Source organism: Callorhinchus milii, unplaced genomic scaffold (genome assembly GCF_018977255.1).
Source record: "Callorhinchus milii isolate IMCB2004 unplaced genomic scaffold, IMCB_Cmil_1.0 Scaffold28, whole genome shotgun sequence".
Taxonomy (NCBI): domain Eukaryota; kingdom Metazoa; phylum Chordata; class Chondrichthyes; order Chimaeriformes; family Callorhinchidae; genus Callorhinchus; species Callorhinchus milii.
The window spans coordinates 3,288,816-3,312,734 of NW_024704769.1; the positions used below are offsets into that span (position 1 = coordinate 3,288,816).

Here is a 23,919-nt window from a genome sequence, read left to right on the forward strand (position 1 = left end):
AGGAAAAACTTTATACAAAACAAAAAGTAAGAAAATGTTTCAACAAGCACAGCTTGGTTAAAAAAAAAAAATGCCATAAACTGTTTGGCTTCTGTACAGTAATTTACAAACCCCCCTCTCCCCCCCACCCCCCCATCCCCACCACCAACCGAAAAAAATGCTTTCCACGCTTAGAAATGGCTTCCTTTCCATAGACGTCGAGCACAAAGTGAGATGGTTGATACAGCTCTCCGTAACCCGCAACAATTTGCTTTTTACTCTAACCCAGAGTCCGCCTGACTTACTCATTCTCTTCCATCACCTCATTCAAGGCAGGCTTCAAAATAAATCGTCCTCCCCCCACTCTTGTTATAGGACTCCACTTTAACATTGTCGCTTTTCGCCCTCCCGTTCTGCTTAGGACAGTTAGTGTAACTGTTGCGTAGTCTTTGCTAAACTCTCATGCTCTCCTCATAAAGTGCTTTGAGACCTTCTCCCTACGTGAAAGGCGCTATATGTATTGTCAATGTTCTCGTGCTATGTTCTCCAATTGATTGGAAATACCACTCAGTGGGTCTTGACATTCTAGCAACATGCTGTGCTTTAAGGCACGGTTAGTACTTTCTCCTCACACCCCCACACCCCCCTCCTCCCCTCACCGCCTTTCCACAGATAGTAGTGTAGGCGGAAGTTCTGATAGACACTTGTCTCAACAAATGCACACTTTCCTTGCTCCTTAAATATCGCCTGCCCTTCCTTCTCATCCTTGAGCTCTGCTCTGGATCCCTCAGACTCCTCAAACCCTCAACTGCAAGCCAGCGAGTCAGCTGGTTATGGCCCCTCTCGACATCCCTCTCTCTCGGCCTGATGGCGTTTGACGTCATCGCCACACTCGGTAAACTTGCCGTCCAGATTCTCCGTGCAGGGATTCTAACATGAGCCGATCTCACCCGGCAGACTTAATTTAGCGGCCAAAGAAACTCTTAAAGCATACTCAAAAATCACTGATGCATCTGCAAATTCAACAGCGACTTAGCTCAGGATTAATCTGGGTGAGGAATCAAGAGCTGGAAAAGTGCAGGACCTCAGTGAATTCGGAATTAACCCACTCTGTACCAGTTTGCCTCCGTCCTAATGCCTGCTGGAGAACAGCGTCTGCACAGGGCTAAGCCACATGAGTGTCAGGCACTCAGCCAAGCGATCTAACGGAACGACAGGGGAAATCAAGGCACATGGCAGCACATACGTGGTTCTTCAAACCGGACGTAGGATTTGGCCGCTGTTGGGGTTTTCAGGGCGATGGGCGCAGTACTTATTTGCAGCCACCAGGTGTCGCACCCGCCTCTCGGAAATCCACTCGCAGCGTGTGACGTTTGCCGTGTTAGCCGTGTGCTGGTGGAAGTTGGGTCGAGGAGCCTGAGTGACCTAGTTTCACTGGCTGCGCTTGCAACAAAGGAAAAGTTATTTCCAGAGCGCAGCGCTCGGGCGCTGAATCGTCTGTCATTTGCGGGACCAAATGCGCAGCACCAGTCAATTTAACGCAGGGACAGACCGAGAGAGAGTGAGTGAGAGAGAGAGAGAGCGCTCCAATGCTCCTCTGGTCTACAGAATGTGACCCCCACCCACCCCCCCCCCCCCCAAACTACACACTGGGTATATTGTGCCTGTTGTCACTTCTCAACGCACCCAGCCCGCTCGATTGCACCTGCCAGCGGCCAGTTTCAGCATAACGTGGCCAGCAGATTGATTGCCCGCTTGCCTGACAACATTTAGTATTTGGTGTCGGTCCAGAGAGAGAGAGAGAGAGAGAGAAGGGGGAGAGAAAAACAAGTTTCGGCACTCAAAACTAATAAATGTTTCAAAAGAGTGATTATATTATTATTATATATGTATATCCTTGTATTGGATACCAAGCCTTATCACGTTCTCAAAACGTGTCAAAGCTCTTCACGGGATTGACTGTGAACTGTAGTGACTGTATTTTGTAGGTGAACGTGCTCATCTGGGCAATCGGGTGGAAATGGGGTGAGGCTGTGCTTCACAAGCCAACGGCAGAGTCAAGATGGAGCCTGATCAGGTCACAGAGCGGTTACTCAGGTATAAGGCACGTGGATCAAAAGGGTTGATATCAGTGCAGTGGCCTGAATTACCTCCACGTTGCTATTCCTTCCTATCTCCCCAGCAAGATGTCTCCTGTGGCCCAGTGGGTTCAGCCGACAGGGGCAGCAGTGGAACAAATCTCCTGCGCACACCAGGAGAAAACCTTCACAAAAGTAATGAGCTTTACACCAATAGTGCCAGAAAATCAATGAACATCAGTGTTATTGAGATTCTCTGCCTCGTCAATTGCTTCAACATTCTGGGGCAAAATCCAACGTCTTTTATCGCCTCGAGATCCCAATTCTGCGTTAAGCGAGCTAAGTGTAATAGGATAATATGCTGCGTAAAACGGTAACAGTGAAGTATCAATACATCACGCATTCCTAAGCGACAATTGATCGATCACATGTAAGAGAATGGCTGCCGGTCGGAGCTGGCACGAGTTCAGAAAGGATATCGCGGTGTAACGTTCCGCTGGGCTGGTCGGGGATTCACCCCCAACAGACTGACACGAGAGAGAACAGTTTCCTCACCACCCGTGAGAGGCTTTCACACAGTACGCCTTCGCACGCCCTTCCCGTCAGCTGCTCGGCGGAAGGGTTGATGGCGTGCGGCTAGAAAGACGGGCGAGGAGGCGGGCGGGATGGGGGCGGCGCCCGCGTAGGTGGGGGCCCGGCGGGCGGCGGGGGGAGGGTGGAGCTCGGTGATGAACTTGGCGACGGAGAGGTCGACTGGGTGGGTGACGGTTCTGGGGAAGGCACAGATGATGCGGGGGGGCTGGCGCTGGGGGAGTTGCCGCTGGGGGAGTTGATGCCGGGGGAGTAGATGGGAGCCAGCCCACCGTTAGCCCGCGGCATGTTGTTGTAGATGGGATATCTGTAGGGGTTATTGTTGGCGTTCACCCTTGTGAAATTGATGCAACAGCCCTGCAGAGAACACAAAGACAGCTATTAGCCATTTTAGTACAGATAATTATATAGAAACAGCGAAAACAACTTGCATTTAGAGAAGCCCCTTCCCTTGGTGTAGCATGATGATGATCATAATAATAATCCTCGCATTTGATACGGCGTCTTATCACGTCTTCGAGACGTCTCAAAGTGCTTCGCGGGATACACTGTAAAATAGATTGACTTTGTGAGCGAAATGTGGCAGCCAATTGCGCACAGCAACGTCCCCACAAACAGTCGTGGATTGAGTGACCAGATTTTTGTTTTCGGAGGGATAATCGACCCTCGGAAAGCCATCCGCCAATCGGCTAACAACCCGGGTTTCTGCTCACTGCTGGGTAAACGGAGGCGTGTGAGGGGAGTAAGGAAACCTGCCTAAGGTTTCACACCGCCCGGGAATCGAACCCGGGTCCTCTCGCTTGCGAGGCGAGAGTGCTGTAAACACTACATGACGGGACTGCATGGTTTGTAGGTGAGGGTGAGGATCTGAGCTCTGAAACAGGCCGAGCACGATAAGGGTTAAAGCCAGCACAGTGCAGCGTGCTTGGCTCAGTCCCAGTACTTCAGCTTGTGCCGTGCTGGTGATGAGCGAGAGAGACAGAGAGCGAGGCTCAGTGCAGCATAAGCAGCGGTCAGGCAGTAATTTAAACAAGATGAGCAGAGACTACAGGGAGCCCGGGGTGGGGGGGTGGGGGAAGGGGAGAAAGACGTTCGGACCGGACAGAATTGCCGGATCAGCAAGAAATGTGAAGTTCCTGATTGCGATTAGGCCCTCAAGGAATCGCACGTAACTTTGCTCAAATTCACCCCTTGAGGGTTTTGCTCTCTGACGCTTCGTAGGAAGCACACAAAGAGCCGTGGCACAAGGCAGCTCCTGTCTCCCCTCAGTTTAGCTATATTCTTGTGTCTCTTTCCAACCGCACGCCCAGCCTGTCGGGCTTGGGGGTACTGACACTCTGAGTGTAGGGGGAGGTGGGGGGTTGCAATTCACCCCCGCTGTTCCAAGGGCAAGGCTTTTATGCTGAGACTGACTCAAAGGGTTTTCTTTCTTTCTTTCTTTCTTTCTTTGTCTCCCTCTGCCCTGCGCTGATGCACATACCATAATAATCTGTAATAACCCTCCCATTCAATACAGCCCTTCAACATGCCGTCAAGACATCTGCGAAGTGTTGTGACTGTTTTGTAAATGAACGCAGCAGCCAATTTTGCGCACAGCACAGCAATCAGTCATGAAGGGAGCGACCGATTCCATCTGTGGGATTGTTGGCCAGGGCACCGACTGGGAGAGAGAAAATTCCTTGCCTCTTCGAACAGCGCCGAGGGAGATCTTTAAACGTCCACCTGAACCGTCAGGGAGGGGGAGTGAGGCTCAACGTCTGATCTGAAGGACGGAGCCAACTTGGGGAGTAGAGACATTAAACAGGAAGGCAGGGAAGTGGGTTAGTGGGAGTTAGTAACAATGGATTGCATAAGGTGTCTGCTGTGCAGAAATCCATCAGAGCAGTCTCGGTGGGTCAAATGGCCTGTGTTTCCGTGTGCCCCATTCTTATGGCTTCTTCAATTGAAATCCCAAGACCCCCGCGCCCCCTCCCCCCGCACCAACTCCTCCCCCCCCCCCCTCCCACCTCGAAAACCAGGAAGAGGAGATGGAGAAATTAACAATGTCTTATTATTTTTCAAAAGAGATGAAAAAAAAATCCCTCAGCCATCGACGTCCACTTTACTGTGCAGAGGACAAAACCAGATGTCAGTTCACGGAACTCAAATAACAAGTCACTGTTTAGTTTGGCAACATGACCTATTCTCTGCTCCCATTCCATTCAACATGTTCTTAATTCCTTCGCAGAAGAAAATCCATCTATACATTGCTTACTCTCCATGCTGTTATGCTGATAGTTGCCTTTCCTCTCCCTTCTCTCTCTCTCTCTCTCTCTCTCCCTGATTTACTGAGGGTAGTTCTTAGCGAGAGGCATGTTGCTCTCCTCTGTGAACCGCCTTCCCTCTCTTGAGTCAGAAGGTTGTGACTTCAAGTCCCACCTTGGGCTACAACAACAACTTGCATTTATTTACACGGCGCCCCCTCACACAGGCCAGGGTACCAGAGCGCTTGACAGTGGCGGAGCACGCCGCCGAGCCGAGGGGAGGGGGAGGTGACTGTAGGCACGTTCGAAGAGGAAGGTCCTTAGGCACGACATGAAGATGGGGAAGGAGGGGGCAAGGCGGAGGGATTGAGGGAGAGCGTTCCAGATTATTAGGGCGTGGTGGCTGATGGTGGAACAGAGGGCAGGAGGGATAGGCAGGAGGCCGGAGCCTTTGACATGACAGGATAAGATGCAAAGGGTTATTTTACTGCCTAGTTTAGAGCACGGGGAGGGGGCAGGGAATTGGGATTGCAGCGGATGGGGTTACGCTCTGCGTAACTGCTAAAATATTGATCCTGATGTTGAAAAAAGTCAGTGATTATCTTAGACAGGCCCAGACCCCCTGCAAATGGCATATATTATTCAGTCATCACGTGCTCATCACGACTCAGGATTTCACAGCCAAACCCCAGCAGCATTATGGTGCTCTGGTATATGTGAAGTCTGAATTTCACCGACAGAATGTGTCTCGGTGTTCAGCTTGCTCCCAGTTCAGTTTGGCTTGGCTTCAGTTCACCTCTTCATTGCAAACGGGCTCTGCCGCGCTCGCCTGCAAACACACAGTCACACAGTGAAATCCTGTGAGCGCCTTTGAGACGTCTCGACGGCGTGATAAGACGCTGTTATCAAAGGCAAGGATTGGTCTCATTAATTTTCTCGTGGGGGACATTGGCCTACAAAATACACAGTCACTACATCTTACAGTGAGTCCTATGAAGTGCTTTGAGACAATTTGGATGATGTTATAAGGCAGGTGCTACATGAAATGCAAGGAGTGTTAGTTGATTATAATTTGCATTTCATCAACCGAGCTTCTATGACTTACGCGCTCACATTCCCCACTCCATTTTAGACCGTAACGCAAAGCTGCAGCAAGTAAGATTCAATGACTGCGAGAGACCCCGTTGTTCTCGGGGCTGGTCCTGATGATATCACCCGCCTAATGATTGTTGGCAGGTGAAGTGAGAGCCCAGCTGGAGGGATGTAATTACTTTAGATTGAACTGAAAGCTGACCCAAGTGACTTTGAGGTGTGATGGGAGCCAGAAACCAGGCTTCACAGCTGAACTACGCTGTCCAGGGAGTCTGAAGATAGGAACATTCACAATCCTTGCATTTGCTACACCAGCTTTCACATCGGGAGGATGTGTGGAAGCCCTTCACAGGAATTACGGTAAAGTGTAGTGACTGTGTGTTTTGTAGGCGAACGAGGCAACCAATTTGTTGTTTGAGTCGTGCCATAAGATTTTTTAACATCTACCTGAACAGGCACAGAAAGGACCTCGGTTTGCAGTCTCGTCTGAAGGACTGCGCCTCTCACAACACAGCACTCCCCCCAGGACTGCATTAGCGGGTCAGCCTGGGCCATGTGCTCAATGTGGGACTTGACTTGAGTGCATAACCTTCTGACTCAGAGACCAGAGTGCTTCCAACTGAGCCAGCCAGGCCGACACTTTATTACAGAGTGGAAACCTCCACAGCCTCATTCCCAGAGGGGTGTACATCACGCAGTGATCAATTACAATAGTGTATTTCAGTAATACAGAACACATGCTCTGTGCACGAGTCCAAAATGACACAGGTCATCTCTCCTTCCGCCAACAAACCAGGGTGCTGCCCCTTTAAAGACGCTCTCCGCACCCTTCACTGCAGGTGATGCACAACATCAAACAGCAACTGCATGGCAGCTAATGGTTTCCACATGAGCTCCATTAAAGGCAGGCAGTGGAGCTTAGTGCTGCCTCGGTTCTTTTCCTCCTGTTGAAATTGGTTCAAACAAGAGGGCAAGACAATTCGGACACCAGTCGAGGCTGGTGGGAGCTAATTGAGGAAGTGTTTGGGGGGACAAAAGCCAGTTGTATTTGGGGGATCAAAGCATGATTTCTGAGCGGTTTTGTTTGTTTCTACCAGCGAGCGACTGCTGAATAAGGAAGTAGTGGTGAGAGAGAGACTTTAAAGAAATGAGGACAAAATGGAAAGGGGGGAAATAATGCCAGAGACTTAAAAAAAAATGGAGAGTGTGATTGCCAAACATTGAAAGAGAGGTGAAATGTGAGACTGAAGAGAAACAAAATGTATAACGCAGAGAGGCGGAGGGGGTGGGGGGAGAGATGGAGAGACGAGAGAGAAAATATGAGATGAAGAGAGAGAGAAAAAGACAAATTGCAAGATGGAGAAAAAGAGAGGACGAAACGTGAGACAGGGAGAGAGAAAATGCGATGGGGAGAAAGAAAACGAGATGGGAGCAAGAGAGAGAAAGACAAAACGCGAGCCAATGAAAGATTAAACAGAAAGCAGAAAGGATTCAGTCCTGCTGGTCTGCCCACCTCTGTGACTGAGACTCATTTATAATCTGTCAAAGTATAGAGTGTTCTGCAAATAGTGCGAGAGTGGGGATTACACTGATTAATGCAAGGCATTGGCTGTGGGAACAGGCTTGCTATTGCTCGCACAGCGCAGTCTGTGTTCAGGGTATCACTCACTCAATTAATATACTGTGAGGTCGATGGAAATACTTGCTGCGGAGAATGAACATCCACTCGACCTTTCTCCCCATTTCCCCTGCAGAAACTTATGAACTCTTCCTCACCTCGTCCCTGAAAGGCTGGTGCAAGCAGATTTGATAGCAGCCTTCAAAAGGGAATTGGATAGGCAATAATAATAATAATCCTTGCATTTGATACAGCGCCTTATCACGTCTTCGAGACGTCTCAAAGCTCTTCACAGAAACCACTTAAAGTGAGTTTGACTGTATATTTTGTGGGCAAGAAAACTCTAAAGGGGGGGAAGAAAGTTTCATTTTTCTAATGATCTGCAGTGAGGAATCATAACTTGGTACTGATGATGGGGTGAGAGAGGGAGCCTGGTGCAAGTTTGAGACCTGCGAATATCTCTTTCCAGTGAGTGAATGCCGATGTCAGCAGATAACCTGCAGACTATAAGGTTTCAGAGAACTTTCTTTCTCTTTGTTTGAAAAGGTGCATTTGACCCTTTTTTTTAAAAAAAATGAACCTGAGCCTAATACTCTCCAGAATTAGGTAAGCAGGATGTCTGAAACACTTCACGTGATATAATAATAATAATAATCCTTGCATTTGATACAGCGCCTTATCACGTATTCGAGACGTCTCAAAGCGCTTCACAGGATAGACCGTAAAGCGGAGTGACTGTATAATGCCCTCTACTGAGGTAGCATGTGGGACAAGACTTAAGATGAGGGGCACTATGTAAACGTAAATTGTTTTTGCTTAGTTTGATGCCAATCACGGGGAGAAAGGACATGGTGAGAGGAGGCACTGAGGAAAGTCCTCAGGTGCTTCAGGCAGGCCGAGGCCGAGGGAGGGACTGAGAACAGAGAAACCATCTTGCATGAGCATCAAGTGCTCTTTGGCTTTAAACACGACTGAGTCCTCTGGAATTGTTTTTGTGTTGAAGCCATTCATAAGCCACGCTGTGTTTAAATAGACAAGGGTTATTATATTCGTTTCTTTTACACTTGAACACTTCCAGATATTCGGCTCCAGCTGCGTGCTTTCATTTGGCCGCAACTAATCTTTAGCAATAATAAGATTCCAACACCGTAAATTCCACTTTGCCGCCCACGCTGCTTCTTTTTCTGTTATGTTGCTTTTCCTGGTCTCTCTCTCTCTTCTCCCTCTCTCCTCTCTCGTGTCTGATCTGTACCTCAACTCCAAATATTATAATAAAATCCAGATACCCCGCACTCCAAGGGCCCCTCCCCAACTCATAGAGACAACCAGTGAATGGGACTCGATTCCACAGTACGTTCGTTCTTGTATTTCTACAGAAAAATCCCTGAGTCCTGTGTGTGGTGTGTGTGTGTGTGTGTGGTCGAGGTAGTCTCTGATCTGCCCCAATGGAACCTGCTCAAAAGGGTCAGCCAGTGTACCTCGTGAGTAGTTGAGCCATTCAGGCTGGGATGGGTCCCAGATACAATCCCCTGCCCAGTTGTGGCTGAGTTAATGTGATGGGGTTGTATGTAGATGATAATAATAATAATACTCGCATTTGATACAGCACTTTATCACATCTTCGAGACGTATCAAATCGCTCCACAGATTATGCAGTAAAGTGATTTGACTGTATATTTTGTGGGTGCCAAACACAGCAAGCAGCCAATTGTGTTTCACAAACAGTGATTGAGTAACCAAATTTATTATTATTATTATTTTGGATGGCCTCTCGGATGGCCTGAGAGCCTGGGATTAGGGTGAGATAAACAGATTCCTGCTGCTGATGGCTGTCGCTATCTAATGCCCAAGCGAAAGCCAGATAAACACATAAACAGATTCCTGCTGCTGAATGCCAAGACCCGCAGAGACTTGGGAACATTTCCCCGGTCACAGTGAAGTGTCTGGTTCATCGAGAAGAGGACGGAAGGAAGGGCTGAGGAATATCATGTTCACAGCTCAGTCCACGTTCTGTTTATCTGGTCCACAGACACACGCACACAGCTCCGCAGTTCAAAGTGTGCAAAACTACTCTTGCGCTGAGTTAAACCCTTGTGTTTGCCTTCGCTGACTGGTGGCTCCTTTAAGAGTGATCCTTTCAGTCACATTTTCCTAAAACCCCCTGCAACTGACTCCTTTTAAGGTATTTATTTAGTTCAAACAAAATCATACCCTGAGCATACAATTTCTCCCCACCGCGCGCACACACACACACACACTCCCCTTCTCCCCTCTTTACTTCCCACTATCAGATGACCCATTGATGGCTACAATATCTGCCAACTGCCTGTATTTTACGGCACAGCCTCCCTCCCAATCCCCGTCCCCGATTAAATGTCTTTGCTCAAAGCCTCGCTTGGCCTAGGATCTCAGGCTTATGAGAACCAGCTGTGCACTTTCCTACGCCTGACATCATCGGTGGTTCAGCTCCCTGGCTTTAACTTGCCCTGTGCTTTCGCAACTAAGACGCCTGCCAGTTCATCGTAACAATCGTGGAATTTTATTTGTGTGTGTGTTTTCTTCGTTTCTATCTGGCATTTCTCGTTTGTTTAAAAAAAAACCACAACTGTCGGGGGGGTGGGGGGTGACAGGCGGAGGGGGCGAGCTGAATGAATTTATTTTCAATCCCGTGAGAATTACCACGCGCTCTTAACAGGCATCAACAACAGACTGAGGAGCAAACAGAGACATTTCCTGCCCGTGTCAACGAGCTCTCCGCACAGAGATGCCCCGGCCAACGGCTAAGTCGTTGCCAGTCTGTGCCTGACATGACGAGGGCTTATCCCGAGCACACAGAGCCTCTATCCCGATCCTGTCCCAAGCCTGGCTCACTCTGTGCCAGCAACGGCAGCTTAAACAGTCATGAAATTAATGACCAGTTTTATCCTCCTTGCGGGGAGGGGGGAGGTAAGCGGGGTCTGCTTACAGCTGACCTGGCTCTGTGGCGGTTCGGGGAGTCCGGTTCCTGAGCCAGATCGAGACCTAAATTAAGCGAGATCCTCCTGGCCTCAGAAGTGCTTGTGTCAAAGAGCGCAGAAGCTGGCAGTGTCTCTCTCTCACACTCACACGCTCGCACACACTGTACCTTGTCTCCAGGCCTAGGCCTCATCACAGAAACCCGATCGTACCCTTTCCTGAGCAGCACCCACAAGGCGTCCAGCTTTCCCTGTGGTGAAAACAAAGATCATCAGAGCAAGAAACAGCAGAAATCCCGTGTCCACATTTTTGCGAATGGTCCTCCGTTAATATACGTTAACAACTCGGAGGAAAAGTGGGCGATTCGCAGTGTGAATAAGTTGCCACAGATCAGCACCGAAGAGGAACAAATTCTGGACCAAGTTGTTGTTATTAATGATATTAATCCTCACATTTAATACAGCGCCTTATCACGTCTTCGAGACGTCTCGAAGTGCTTCACAGGATATACCGTGAAGTGTGGTGACTGTGTATTTTGCGGGCGACAATACACAGTGACGTTACCTTGATGGGAGAGTACCATTTCCTGGGGGAGTGTAACCTGCGAGATCCGTTATTCTGCATTCCCAACTCGGAGAACTCGTACTCCTGATCCGGCATTTTAACTCTGGCGTTCTTGGCCTTTTCCAGTTTGGCACCTTCCTCTGTCGAGCCTCTCTCTCCCCAGCGGACCTGTAAGTGGAAATGCCGTGTGAGAACAGATAGCACTGAGCGCCGTTAGCTGCCTCATAGCTCCCATCAAGTTGGGTATAATAATATAATAATAGTAATAATAATTCCGTTTGATACAACGGTAATCGATGCATTGGATTACGGTGAAGGTTTGTACACAGCGACGTCCCACACACAAACAACCACGTAGGGAATGAGCGATGCAAGCTGAGAGGTTGTCGGTCAGGACATAAAGCAGGTGCTGCCTCAGGTCTTTACCGATTGCCGGAGAGCTTTGTTAGTTGGCCACATTCATTTGGAAACTTGGTGAGGGGAACAAGACGGGCTGTGACGTGGAGGAGAACGGGGGAGAAGGAACTGTTTGCATTTCTCTTGGGGGTGGGGGGAAAAAAAAGGCTTTTTATTATCGTTTGCTTTCGCTCCATTTGGTATGAAAGTGACACCAGACTGAAGCTATAAAATAAAACCAGCTTCCCCGACCCCAGGCTGGGGCACCAACACCTCAGGGTTGGCTGGTGCTTGCCACAGAGGGGGGTTTGGCCTTGCTAGTGGGCAAATGGCTCTCTAACTGATAATGATCTACAGGGCTGGCGAGATGGGCTGACTGGAACGGTCTTTACCAGCCTGTGCCTTGCTGTTCTCAGCACGCCCGGCTGCAGTTTGCATAAATAATAATAATAATAATCCTTGCATTTGATACAGCGCCTTATCACGTCTTCGAGACGCTCAAAGCGCTTCACAGAATATACTTTAAAGTGAATTGACTGTATTTCGTGGGCGAAATATCAATCCTGCAGTTAATTATGACTTGGCAGTGTGCAGTTTTATTGTTATTTATTATAATAAAATTTGCATTTGGCAGAGCAGCTTATCACATCTTTGAGACGTCTCAAAGCCCTTTGCAGATTATGTTGTTGTTATTCAGGAGCTAAATAAAGCTGGGTTGGTTTCATTCAAAGGGCAAATAAGTACGTCAAGCCAAATTCGATCAGATTGCCCCTTTCCCCAGAAGAGCAGTTTACCTCCATCCGTTTAATCCCTCCAACTCCTCGACCCCCATAGTATGAGGCATCAACCGTTGGCCACTTCTTTTTGGGCAGCCCGTCTGGATCCGAATCCTCCTGTGAGAGCGAGAAAGAGAGTGAAGGAAAATCAGGCTGCATGATCTGGAGGAGCTGAGCTGTTTTTTTTTATATATAACGCACACACGCGCGCACAGAAACAACTGACCAGTCGGATCCCTGCTGGATCGCCTCACAACAGGAAATACCAGAGTTTGTAAAGTTCCCTTCCAGCAAACTTCTCAAGCGCCTGAAGTTCATCCCAAATTCCACGCGTGCGGTCAGCTGCCAACGAGAGCTCCCTCTCCGATACCCAGTAGGCACAGGTGAAGTCAGCGCCTGGTGGCTGAACTTTCACGTCAGACGCACTCGCTCATGTCCCCTATGCATCCTAAGCGCTCCAGGATGCGTGAGGGGCAAATTGTTGTTGTACCTTGCTTGGTGAGGAGGGGGGAATGGGGCAGAGAACCTAATTGAAAACAGGAAACAATGACCACTAGGTCAGGGAGTTGTGAAATCTCTNATGTTTATGGCAATAAGGACAATAACAGATTAGTGTGTGTGTTTTTTTGTAAATGCTCAGAATTGTTTTGGAGCTGAAGCTATATTTGGGGAGCTGCCCTCGATGTCTCTCGAGACTCCTCCATCACAACCTGGTAAACAGCATTCACAGAAAGTCCTCGCGTCTCAAAAGTGAAATGGTAGCTTGTTTTTGGCAGCTCGGAAGGGTATTTATTCTGCTTGTCTTGGTGCCAGCGCACGCACCAGAGCTCTTTACTCTAATTCTAAACTGGGGAGGTACTTGAAAAGGAAAATGTGCAGGGCTATGATGGGGTAAGAGCAGGGGGGGAGTGGGACTAGTTGGTAGCTCTTCCAAAGTGCCGGCCCAGGCAAAATGAGACGAATGGCCTCTTTCTGTGCTGTGACTTCTATGAATACCATTCCCCCTGCTTTTGTATCCCCCAGCTCACTCCCCAACCCTCGATGAAACTCGTTAAACGCCATTCCTTGCTCATTCCGAGTAACCCTTTAACATTGGTTGTAAAACCCCTCGTGATATTTCGAGGAAAACGTTCCACAGGGCTTTGTTTTTCCCTTTGGATGTTTGCACAGCATTTCGTTGGCACTTTGCTCTCCTTAAGCAAGAGCAAGCAATTAAGTGCTCATTGCTAACTCTTAGTCACTTGCCTTGGGGTAGGGAGATTAAAAACATACGAGTGGATTCCACACGTGGTAAATCGAGAACCCAAGGCCACTCAGAGCCCATCAAACCCACTCCAGGCGCGTGTCCAATGCAAGGATTATTATTGTATTACAAACTCATAAGAACATAAGAATTTGCTGGTGAAAGAAGACCAAGGTCCATCCAGTTTGTCTTCCACCATCCTGGCAGTCGCTTGACATGTCTTGTCCCAAACTATATATTGTCTCCCCAGATATTATTTTCTAACAGAAATCTTGTGCTCTTGAAAGAATCGACTCTTTCTGCTTCCACTGTCTCCCAAGGGATCCTGTACCAAATGTTTACTAACTGTAGCCGAAATAATAATAATAATTCTTGCATCTGATATAGCGCCTTATCATGTCATTGAGACGTCTCAGAGGGCTTCACAGAATATGCTGTAAAGTGTAGTGACCGAATATTTTGTGGGCGAACTGCAGCAGCCAATTGTGCACAGCAACGTCCCACAAACAGTCGTGGATTGAGTGACCAAACAGAGACGTGTGCGTGGAGTGAGGAAACTTGCCTAAGGTTTTGCCCAGACCGGCCCTTGAATCAAACCCTCTTGCTTTCCCAAAGCACTGCGTTGGAGCGTCAGCCTAGACTGTGTGTGTTCAAGTGCTGACGAGGGGGTTTCAAACCACAGCCCTCTGACTCAGGCGAGAGAGGAGCCAGGCTGGTAGCTGACCTGCTGACCCGGTGAGCCCAGCCCATGTCTGACCAGCAGTCATCTCAAGGTTAAGTTGGTGCTTCCAAAAAGTGGGGCTTTATTTGCGGAGCTCTCTGTTTATCGATGAGTATCCCATTCCCTGACATCAGGGCTGCCAAAGTCTTTGTGGTTTGGCTTTGAATCTCATGACGGCTTTTCGTAAAAAATAAACTGCGGTTTTACACGCAGTGAAATCAGTTGGGATCATTCCTCTTGTCCAGGGTTGTGCCACATTGCCGTGGGCACTTGTTCATCTTTCAAACACAGGTGACACGATCTGTCTCATCCTCGTACCTTTCAAGTCGGGAGGACGTCTCACCAAGAACAAAATTACATTTCTCTCAGCGCTTTACGCTGCTGGCTGGGCAAACATGGGGCGGGGACCCCGCTGGACAGGGTGGGGAGGGGAAAGATGAAAGTGCAGTTTAAAGAGGTAACTCTCGAAGTGAGCTTTGAAAGAGGGGGAGAGAGGGTGAATCGGAGGGATGGAGTTCCAGAGGTTGGGGTTGGAATGGCCAAGTGATGGAATGCAGAGTAGGCTGGTGCTGATGCTGGCAGAGTCACTTAATGAGCTGCTAATGGCACTTGGATGAAATCCATTCTTCATGGTGCTATCAACCGGAAGTCAGAAGCTGTTCCCTTTCTACCAGACTCGCTGAAGAAACCACACGCACGCACAAAAGCAAGCGCCACGTATCAAAACAGCTATAATTTTTTTTAAAAAGGGAATTTTAAACCCTCGGAGCAAAGTATTCTTTGGCCTTCCGGAACTTCTGTCTCAGTTCCAAGGCTGACGGAAGCAAAGATTTCTTTTCGGAACAGTTCAACAGAAGATTGAGCGCTCCGCCATCTAGCGACGGAGTGGGTTTAAAGCTCAACTGGGAGCTTTAAAGCGATCATGTGCAGCCGGTCTAGGAGGCAACACAACAAGTACAAAGTGATGCCTCTTTCCTCATCAAAGTACATTTTCTCCCAGAAAAGATCATAACAAGGATTGAGCAACAGGAAATGATGAAGAAATAAATTCACGGAATGGTTTGGAGGGTTTTGGACAAACAAGTTGACGTCTGCTGGAAGGACAGTCCAGCTGATATCAAACCACAGTCTGGCTCCTCAGGCGTGCCTCACCTCCCCTCGTGTTTTGGATTAACCTTCCTTGCATTTTATGGAAAAGGCTTATGCCATCACTGCTGGGGAGGAGGGCTCTCAGCCAACTGGCAATACAGAGCTGGCCAACTGCACTGACTTCAGTGTGATTCACTTTTATGCCAATGTGGGAGACTCCGCTGTGCACAAATTAGTCGCCACCACTCGACCGGCCTCCTGCTTGCCCCTCATGCCCTCTGTTCCACCATCGCTTTCAGCCACTGCATCCCCAAAGGGTTGTCTCTTTACCTAAACATTTCACTGCGTCGCCCCGCAATTCGCTTGGGTTTGCTGTCTACGTTTCCGCGGTGAACAAAGTCAGCCCTTCAGCCAGACGCTTTTCGAGTGATTTTAAACAGCAGTGTGTAACACAAAATGTGACTTAAGCAACTTGTAGCTTACCTCATCATCGGAGGGCGGGGGAGGGGGTTCCTTGATAACCTGTAATGAGAGAGGAGGGTTGTGTATGGGATGGGGTGAGGGAAGAACAACAATAACTTGGATTTATATAGTGCCCTCCGCGCCGGACGGCGTCTCAGAGCGCTTCACAGTGACGGATCCCGGGGCCGAGCCGGGGGAAGGTGACCAAAGGCACAGTCGAAAAGAAAGGTCTTCAGCAGAGACCTGAAAATGGGAAGGGAGGAAGGGAGTTCCAGAGCCTCGGGGCATAGTGGCTGAAGGCACAGCCGCCGAGGGTGGAGCGGAGGATTCGGGGGAGGAGGCCGGATCCGGGGGAACGAAGGCAACGAGCACTGTTTTGAGGAGAGAGGACGTCAGAGAGGTCGGGGAGTGCAGAGGAGTGAGAATGCGGGCGGCAGAGTTTTGAATGATTTGGATTTTATGGATAGTAGTGGATGGGAGACCGGCGAGGAGGGCATTAGAATAGTCCAGCTGGGAGGTGACAAAGGCATGGACCAGGGTTTCAGCGGCTTTTGGAGTGAGGTATTGGCGGAGACGGGCGATGCGTCGGAGGTGGAAGGTTAGAAACTTTGAGACAAGCTCAAGGTATTTGTGGAATTTCTATACAACGTCTCAAAGCGCTTCACGCATTATACTGTCGAGTGAACTGACTGTATTTTGTGGGCGAGCCAATCGACTAACAACCAGGTGATGCTCTCCCTTTCTCTCGCTCTCTCATTCTCTTTCCCTCTGTGGGTATCATGCAATGATTCGGTACAAATGCTCCTTTGCCGCCGTTGTTCACAACGGGCGGTGTTTAATATGCGATTGGCGCTGCTTGAGTTGGGACCGGATAAATTTCCAGGACTTACCACAGTGCAGCACAGGGGCCAGAACCACCACATCAGAACCAGAGCCAGCAGCAAGAAGAGTATCAGCAGAGCAATCACCAGAATGGTCCCATCTGACTGCAACGAGAGAGAGAGAGAGGATAGCACATGACCGAGGCTGATTAACAAATTCCTAACGTGAACGCGTGAGAATCTCTCTGTGGGTCAGTCACCCTTCACATCAATCGCACACAACATGTGTGTGAGAGACGATCTTGCCAATTTTAACAAAACATTTACTCGGATGTTTGGCTGAATCTGTGGCTTTGTAAACGTTTCCTACATTTGTTTCTCTCCCCTTTTTCTCTCTCATGTTTTACGTTCAGCTCAGCTCTGAGGAACCCCAACGTACTTCAGCAAAGAAACGATTCTTTGAAAGAGCTCCCGACTAGTCCCACTCCCCTGCTCTTACTGCATAACCCTGCACAATTTCCTTTTTCAAGTCCCTAACCAATTCCCTTTCGAAAGCCACCATCAAATCCACCACCATTTCAGGCAGTGCATTCCAGATCATAACAACTCTCTGGGTGAAAAAATTTCTCCTTGTGTCAACCTCTGGTTCTTTTGAAGGGATGGCTTTAAGAGGAACCTTGATATACCCGGGAGAGATAAGGGAATAGAAGGGAATAGTTGATGGAGATAAACACCAGAATGGACTAGTTGGGCCAAATAGCCTGTTTCCGTACAATGTCGGCCACAAATAATCTTGTACTTGACACTAAGACCTTCTATTGATATAAGGGGGTCAGATGAGGCTGGTCTCCCAGCGGACTGGAATGTTTCCACTGGGGAAGCAAGTGCTCTCATTTGGCCAGTTCTGGTCAGCGTTACAGTAATAAGAATAACATGTTATATAGTAAGTGCATTTTGGCACTACAGTGAAGGGAGGCGATTAATAACTAAAATTTGGCAATGCAGTTACAAGTGGAGGCTGCATGTTGATAGTAGTAATCTTTACATTTTTATACAGTGCCTTTCATGTGAGGACATCTCGAAGTGCTTCATAGCCCTTCATAGGATATACTGGGAAGTGTAGTGACTGTGTAATTTGGAAGCCAACAAACAGCTCTGACCAATTTTATCTGGGGGTGTCAGTCAGGACACTGGAGGGGTGGAGAAACTCCCTTTTTTCCAATAGGATCTTGAATGTCCAGCTGAACAGACACAGACGGGACCTGGGTTTAATAATAATAATCATCCTTGCAGTTGATATAGCGCCTTGCCACGTCTTCGAGACGTCTCAAAGCGCTTCACTGATTATACTGCAAAGTGAATTGACTGTATATTTTGTGGGCGAAAGGCGGCAGCCAATTGCGCACAGCAGCGTCCCCAAAAACAGGCGTAGAATGAAGTGAACAATTTATTCTTTTTTTTTGAAGGAATTATTACCCCTGGAAAAGCCATCCACCAGTTGACTGACAACCGGATTCCTACTTACTGCTTGATAAACAGTGTGTGTGTGTGTGTGGAGTCAGCCCAACATCCCACCCGGCCGGGAATCGAACCCAGGTCTCTCGCTTGCGAGGCGAGTGCTCTAACCACTGAGCTGTTAGCATCGTATCTTGAGGATGGCACCTCAGACAATACAGCACTTCCCCCCCAGTGCTGTTTTGGAGAGTCAGTCTGGACCGCGTGTGAGCTCAAAGTCCCCGACGTGAGGCTTGAACCATCTGACTCTTGAGGCGAGAGTGTTACAAGCGGAGCCGGAGCTGACATTACTTTTAATCGTTATGCAACACACACACACACACACACTGAAGACAAAAGAAGTTTTTCTGGTGAAAAATCTATGAACCTCAGCTGCAATTTCACATTCCTCGCTGACGTTGAACTGTGGCGATGATCCCAGAAATCTGGGTTGCTAAGCGACGCGATTGGCCAGAACGTGGGGTGATTTAAGGTCCTATTAAAGATGGGGAGAGGAGGGGGAGGTTAGAGAGCGCGAGAGAAAGAAAGACAAGTCTGTTTAAATCTTCCGCACGGGTGACTGATATTGCTTTGTGTGGGTTTGTGTGTTTTACTGACAATGTGTCTTTTAATAAAAAAAAACTCCGGGATGAGAATTCCCAAATCCTGGATGTTTTTGCTCTCTACAGCGTTTCCTCAGGGGCCAAACAGCAGGATTTAGTTACTTCAGCATGAGGTGGGGGGGGGGGGGGGTGGGGGGGTGCAGAGAAAGTGGGTCTGAGAGAGGGAGAATGAATTTAAGCCACAATAAAGGAGCTTTGGAAATTATAGAGGATTTATACCATTCCTTTGTTTTTTTTAAAAAAAAATCCACATCCAAACAAAAAGGAATCCAAATGAAATGCACTTTTCATCCTTTTGCCCCATTCCTTCGAGTTCACTTTGCTTTAACAGCTTTTGATGAAATAATCATTCACTCTTTCTTTCTCTCTCTCTCTCGGTCTCTCGTCATTCATCGTACAGCCTCGTCGCACACTTAAAGCCCACAGCCTCGGAGCCGTCTGCTCTCTCCTTATTGTGTGGAGGAGGGGAGAGGCGGCATATAGGAACAGGAGGAGGCCATTCAGCCCCTCGAGCCTGTTAGATCATGGGTGTGTCGTGCGTGGCAGATCATCCCACTCCACCCCCCCACCACCCCAACCCCCATGGGGACACTAGTGCAGGAGGGCGGGGAGAGGCTCAGTGCAGGGACCACTGCTGACAGTCGGGTCATCCTGCCACATGGAGTCTGGGTCCATACAATGTTGGCTGGTCACTACACTTCTCTGCATGAAGCTCCGTGATCCTCCTCTCAGTTGCAGAAAGAGATTTGATGCCTCACACGAGCCAAGAGTTTAAGAAAGCCAGTGTGCATCTTTTACCTCCCCCTTCCTTTGCCTCTCTCTCTCTCTAATTTCTCCCCCATCTCCCCTCTCCATACCCAACTCCAATGGCACAGTTCTCTGTCTCTGTCTGAATCTCATCTCGTCTTCCAATTCCTTCACGTCCTGGCACCTCTCTACCTCTCCGACCTGCTTAACCCACAGCCCGCTGCCTCCACTCGACTGGCTCCGGCCTCCTGCTTGTCCCCCATGCTCTTCATTCCACCATCGGCGGCCGCACTTTCAGCCACTACGCCCGGAAACTCTGTCACTCTCTCCCTCTATCCCTCTGCCTCGACCCCTTCCTTCCCCATCTGCAGTTCCTGCCTGAAGACCTTCCTATTCGACCAGTGCCTGCGGTCACCTGCCCCCCGGCTCGGTTTCGTGCTCTGCCACTTTGTCAAGCGCTCTGGGACTCTTCCCTGCACGAGGGGGCGCTGGGTAAATGCTTGTTGTTGTTGTTGTTCCACAACAAGTGCCATGTGCCTTTGCCTGTCACCCTCGTGTCTGGGGGCTGTCATGCGTGTGATTGCAGTGATGAACCGTCGTAACTTAAACAATAACAAAGTTCCAGCAACAGACTGGAATGTGAAGCGAAGCAGCTATTAACCACAAGTCAAGCCAAGCATCTGGCCTTGATTTACCGTCCCACTGTAACCTCCCACTGTGCCAAACTGTACTGCTCCTATTGTTTTTCTGTCTTAATGAGGGGAGGGGTTTGGGGGTTGGGGGGGGTGGGGGACAGAAAGAATCTCACACACTCGGAAACCCATCACCTGCTTTAGAGTGGATGTTTCCCAAACAGGGTATCCAGCCCTCAGCGGCCAAAGCGTTAGGTATACCAAGGCAGCAGGGTAAAGGGGGCACAGGGTGATGGATGTCAATTTTCTCTCTACCTCCCTCCTTTCCTCCCTCCCTCTCTCTCTCTCTCGCTCGCGGATGGAGAGAAATTAGTGCAAAGACCAGGGAATGTCAGATTTCTGATCAGTTTCGAGAAGGAAACTGTTAAACCTCTGTATCAAGGAAGGAAATTGCGTCCGCCACTTTTGCCCGGATCACTTACACAGTGGACGGTGCTGATGGTAACTGAGCTGGAAATGAAGCTCAAGCCCTCATTCATGCTGACCTGCAGGAACACCTCCCTGCAAGGAGACACGAGACAACGTGTTAATGTCAGACTCTCAATATCAATAAGCAATCGTATAATAACTTACAATTAATATAGTGCATATATATATATAATTATAACCAATAATAATTTATCCTTGTTTTTGACGTGTCTTTCGCACTGAGAGGACATCTCACAGCGCTTCACTGGATCTACTGTAAAGTGCAGTGACTGTAGTTTGTAGGTGAACATTGACGTCTCAAAGCATTACACAGGTAACTGTGTGACTGTGTATTTTGTAGACGAACACAGGAGCCAACTTGTGCAAGGCAACGTCCCACAAACAGCCACGGAGTGAGTGGCCAATTTTATCCGGGGGTTGGTTGCAGGCAGGACATCAAACTGACTGGGAGAAACTCCTTTCTCTTTTCCAAACAGCGTCACAGAATCTTTAACGTGTGTTGGTCTGAAGGCCGACACCTCCAAGAGTGCCAAGCTCCCCAGCAGTGATCCCAGTGCACCCCCCAAGTGCTTGTGTTGGCAAGTTTCCTCGCTACCTTGAAGCCTCGTCACTTCCCACCTCTTGAGCACTCGCTGATAGAATAGGCAGTGCCCCACCCATGGCAAAGTATCGGGCCAAGAGGCTTTGAACTTCCTGAGGCAGAGAGGGAGGGCGAGAGAAAGGCCGGTCCATCTGGCTTTCATCTCAGCGAACAACTGGAAAGAGAAGCCTTTACCGCAAAGCACTTTGGAAAACTGTCTTAGAGCGGCTGGCTGGAGAAGGTGCAGTCATAACCCGTTTCTCCACGGAGGCAGCCAACTTGTTAGCAAACTGTACAGTTTCCCTATCACATTGGCAGCTCTTCTGCTTAACTCACTTATCAAATCCCGTCAGCGCCCTCAGCCTTCCTCGCTCTGCCCGACCAGTGAAATAATCGGTGAGGGTGTGTTCCACGCGTTCCATGCCCCTGTCCTACCAGCCCCACCGCCAGTGGTTGAGCTTTCTGCCTCTCTCTCTCTCTCTCTCTCACTCACTGGAACTCCATCTTTGAGTCCCTCTGACTCACTCCCTCCCTCACCTTGTTCAAGAGTACTGCTTTCAATCTGAAATCAGCTACTCTAAATCACTTTGAGGTCTGATTGCTTTTGGTATCGATTCAATGGAAATGGTATTAACTTTGCGAGATCAGACGCTGCCAGAAATCAACTGAACCAAAGATCTGGAAACAACCTGAATCTGGTTTAGTTGCACTGGAAGATAACGAGTGTTGACTGCTCATTAGAACGTGGGATCAATTTTCCCCAGTCGGTGTCCTGGCCAAGAATTCCCAAAGAAAAAAATTGTCTGCTCCGTTCACCTACAAAAATACACAGTCACTACACTTCACAGTAAATCCTGTCAAGCGCTTTGAGATGTCTCGCGATGTGATTATCAACAACAAATTACATTTGTATAGCGCCTATCATGTCGGGAGTACGTCCCAACGCGCTGTGTCAAATGCAAGGAACCTTATCACCCTCATTGACTAACCTTCGTTAATTATATCTGCTGCTCAGTGAATTGGTAACTAGGGGGATATGTTCACGTCATGATATTGGATGCAAGAGTTCAGCAGGAGCCTAGAAGGAGCTTTTTTACAGCTACTGAAATGTGGAATGCTTTGCCACTTGTGGCTATTGAGGCTGGGACAACAAACACAGAGTTGGAGTTGGAGAGTTTAGCTCCTAAACTCTCTCAGACACAGTCGCGGGTCCAACAAATAGCCAGAGGTCATCTGTAATCAGTCCACAATATCACCAGAATCAATCACTGGTATTGAAGCCAGGATTATATTGCACTATAAAGAGCAAGTGATGGGATGTGTGTCTGTCTGTGCTTTCAGATTGTGTGCTAGCCCTGGTGTAACCCTGAATCCAATCTGAGAACCAACTTGACTATCATAAGATCCGTCTCAAGACATCATCCTCCCTCCCCCCGTTAGTTATACGGTATGTAGCGGAGCAGTGGAAACAGTCTCATTGTTTTTGACCCTCCAAAAGCATTTGCAGTCAGGTGAGCCCTGTAGATGCCACTGAAACAGTTCCATCTTTGTTCAGTCCTTGCATTCTCTGCAGCGTGCGATAAAGTGTTCGCAATGTGGCATTTTGTCAGCTCATTCCTAAGGGGATGAGCAGGGCCGTTGTTTGAGCTTTTCCACCGAGGTCTGCGTGGCTACTTGCTGTTCAACAATTAGATCGCGCCCTGCAGAGCATTCCTGGGTATCACATTAGCACCTTACCTGCCAACCTCCCACAGCACCGGTGCCATGCAAAGCAAATAGGTGTCTTCCACAACCAAAGGCTTCTGAGCTGCAAGAGACAGGAAGAAGCACAAGATCACAGTCTCAGTTCGGATTGAGAAGGCCCTTCTCATCCCTCGAGAACACGCGCACACACACTCACGCCCAACCAGCCTCCCATTACAGCATCCAGCTGTCTGTTAAGGCAGCTTCTAGCCTCAACCCACCCTTCCTGGCAACCGGTTAATCTCTATCTGAGTAAAGAAAAACGTCCTGAAATCACCCTTTGCAACTTTAAACCCCCGGCCTCTTGTTATTCTAAATATTCATAAGATTTCAAGGGTTCCCGGAGGTGGTGAGGCACTTACTGAGCGTGAAGGTGTCGTTGATCTTGAAACTGCAGAGGACTTTGTCCACATTGCGGGCGTGGGAGAATCCATTACCCTTCACAACCACTTGAAATACTTCTGTAAAACAGGACAGACGTTGCCAGTGTAAGAGGCTGTGATGGGCAACCGGGGAGAGATTGCTCCCCAAGCTAATCTAATCTACTCCCCAAACCCCAATCCACGACTGTTTGTGAGACACTGCTGTGTGCAGTTGGCTGCCAAGTTTCACCCACAGTCACTCCACTTTACAGTATATTCTGTGAAGTGCTTTGAGACATCTCAAAGACATGATCAGGCGCTGTATCAAATGCAAGGCTTATTATTGTTACTGTCATGTTAGACACAAGTCCAACTCATGCATTTTGATATGAATCATGTTTAATGAAAGCCTTTCCCTTTTAAATTTAAAGCAGAACAGGAATAAACTTCCATGGACGTACATTAAGGAGTGGTAATGGAGAGCCATTGGGGAAAAGGTGTTGGGGGGTTGGTGGGGATCGGAGTGGGAGGAGATAATTGTTTCTTTAAAGGAGGAGAGCAGCTGTTTCACCGAATGTGGGGAAGTTAAACGGAGCAGAAATTGGCAATGTTTGCTCCAAA

General features: G+C 48.6%; 1 protein-coding gene across 1 annotated transcript in view; it reads right to left on the reverse strand.

Moving 5' to 3' along the window:
• Positions 1–1,934: 1,934 nt before the first annotated feature.
• LOC103190268 (ANTXR cell adhesion molecule 1) overlaps positions 1,935–23,919 on the reverse strand; it is a 40,583-nt gene continuing 18,598 nt past the window's right edge. The window contains exons 10-18 of the mRNA XM_007910987.2: positions 23,299–23,397; positions 22,931–23,000; positions 20,607–20,685; positions 16,698–16,793; positions 15,829–15,867; positions 12,311–12,409; positions 11,121–11,288; positions 10,726–10,806; positions 1,935–3,005 (exon numbers count right to left, since the gene is read on the reverse strand). Of these exons, the coding sequence (XP_007909178.1) occupies positions 2,694–3,005; positions 10,726–10,806; positions 11,121–11,288; positions 12,311–12,409; positions 15,829–15,867; positions 16,698–16,793; positions 20,607–20,685; positions 22,931–23,000; positions 23,299–23,397 (1,043 nt within the window). The 3' untranslated portion in view covers positions 1,935–2,693. The remainder of the gene's footprint in view (positions 3,006–10,725; positions 10,807–11,120; positions 11,289–12,310; positions 12,410–15,828; positions 15,868–16,697; positions 16,794–20,606; positions 20,686–22,930; positions 23,001–23,298; positions 23,398–23,919) is intronic.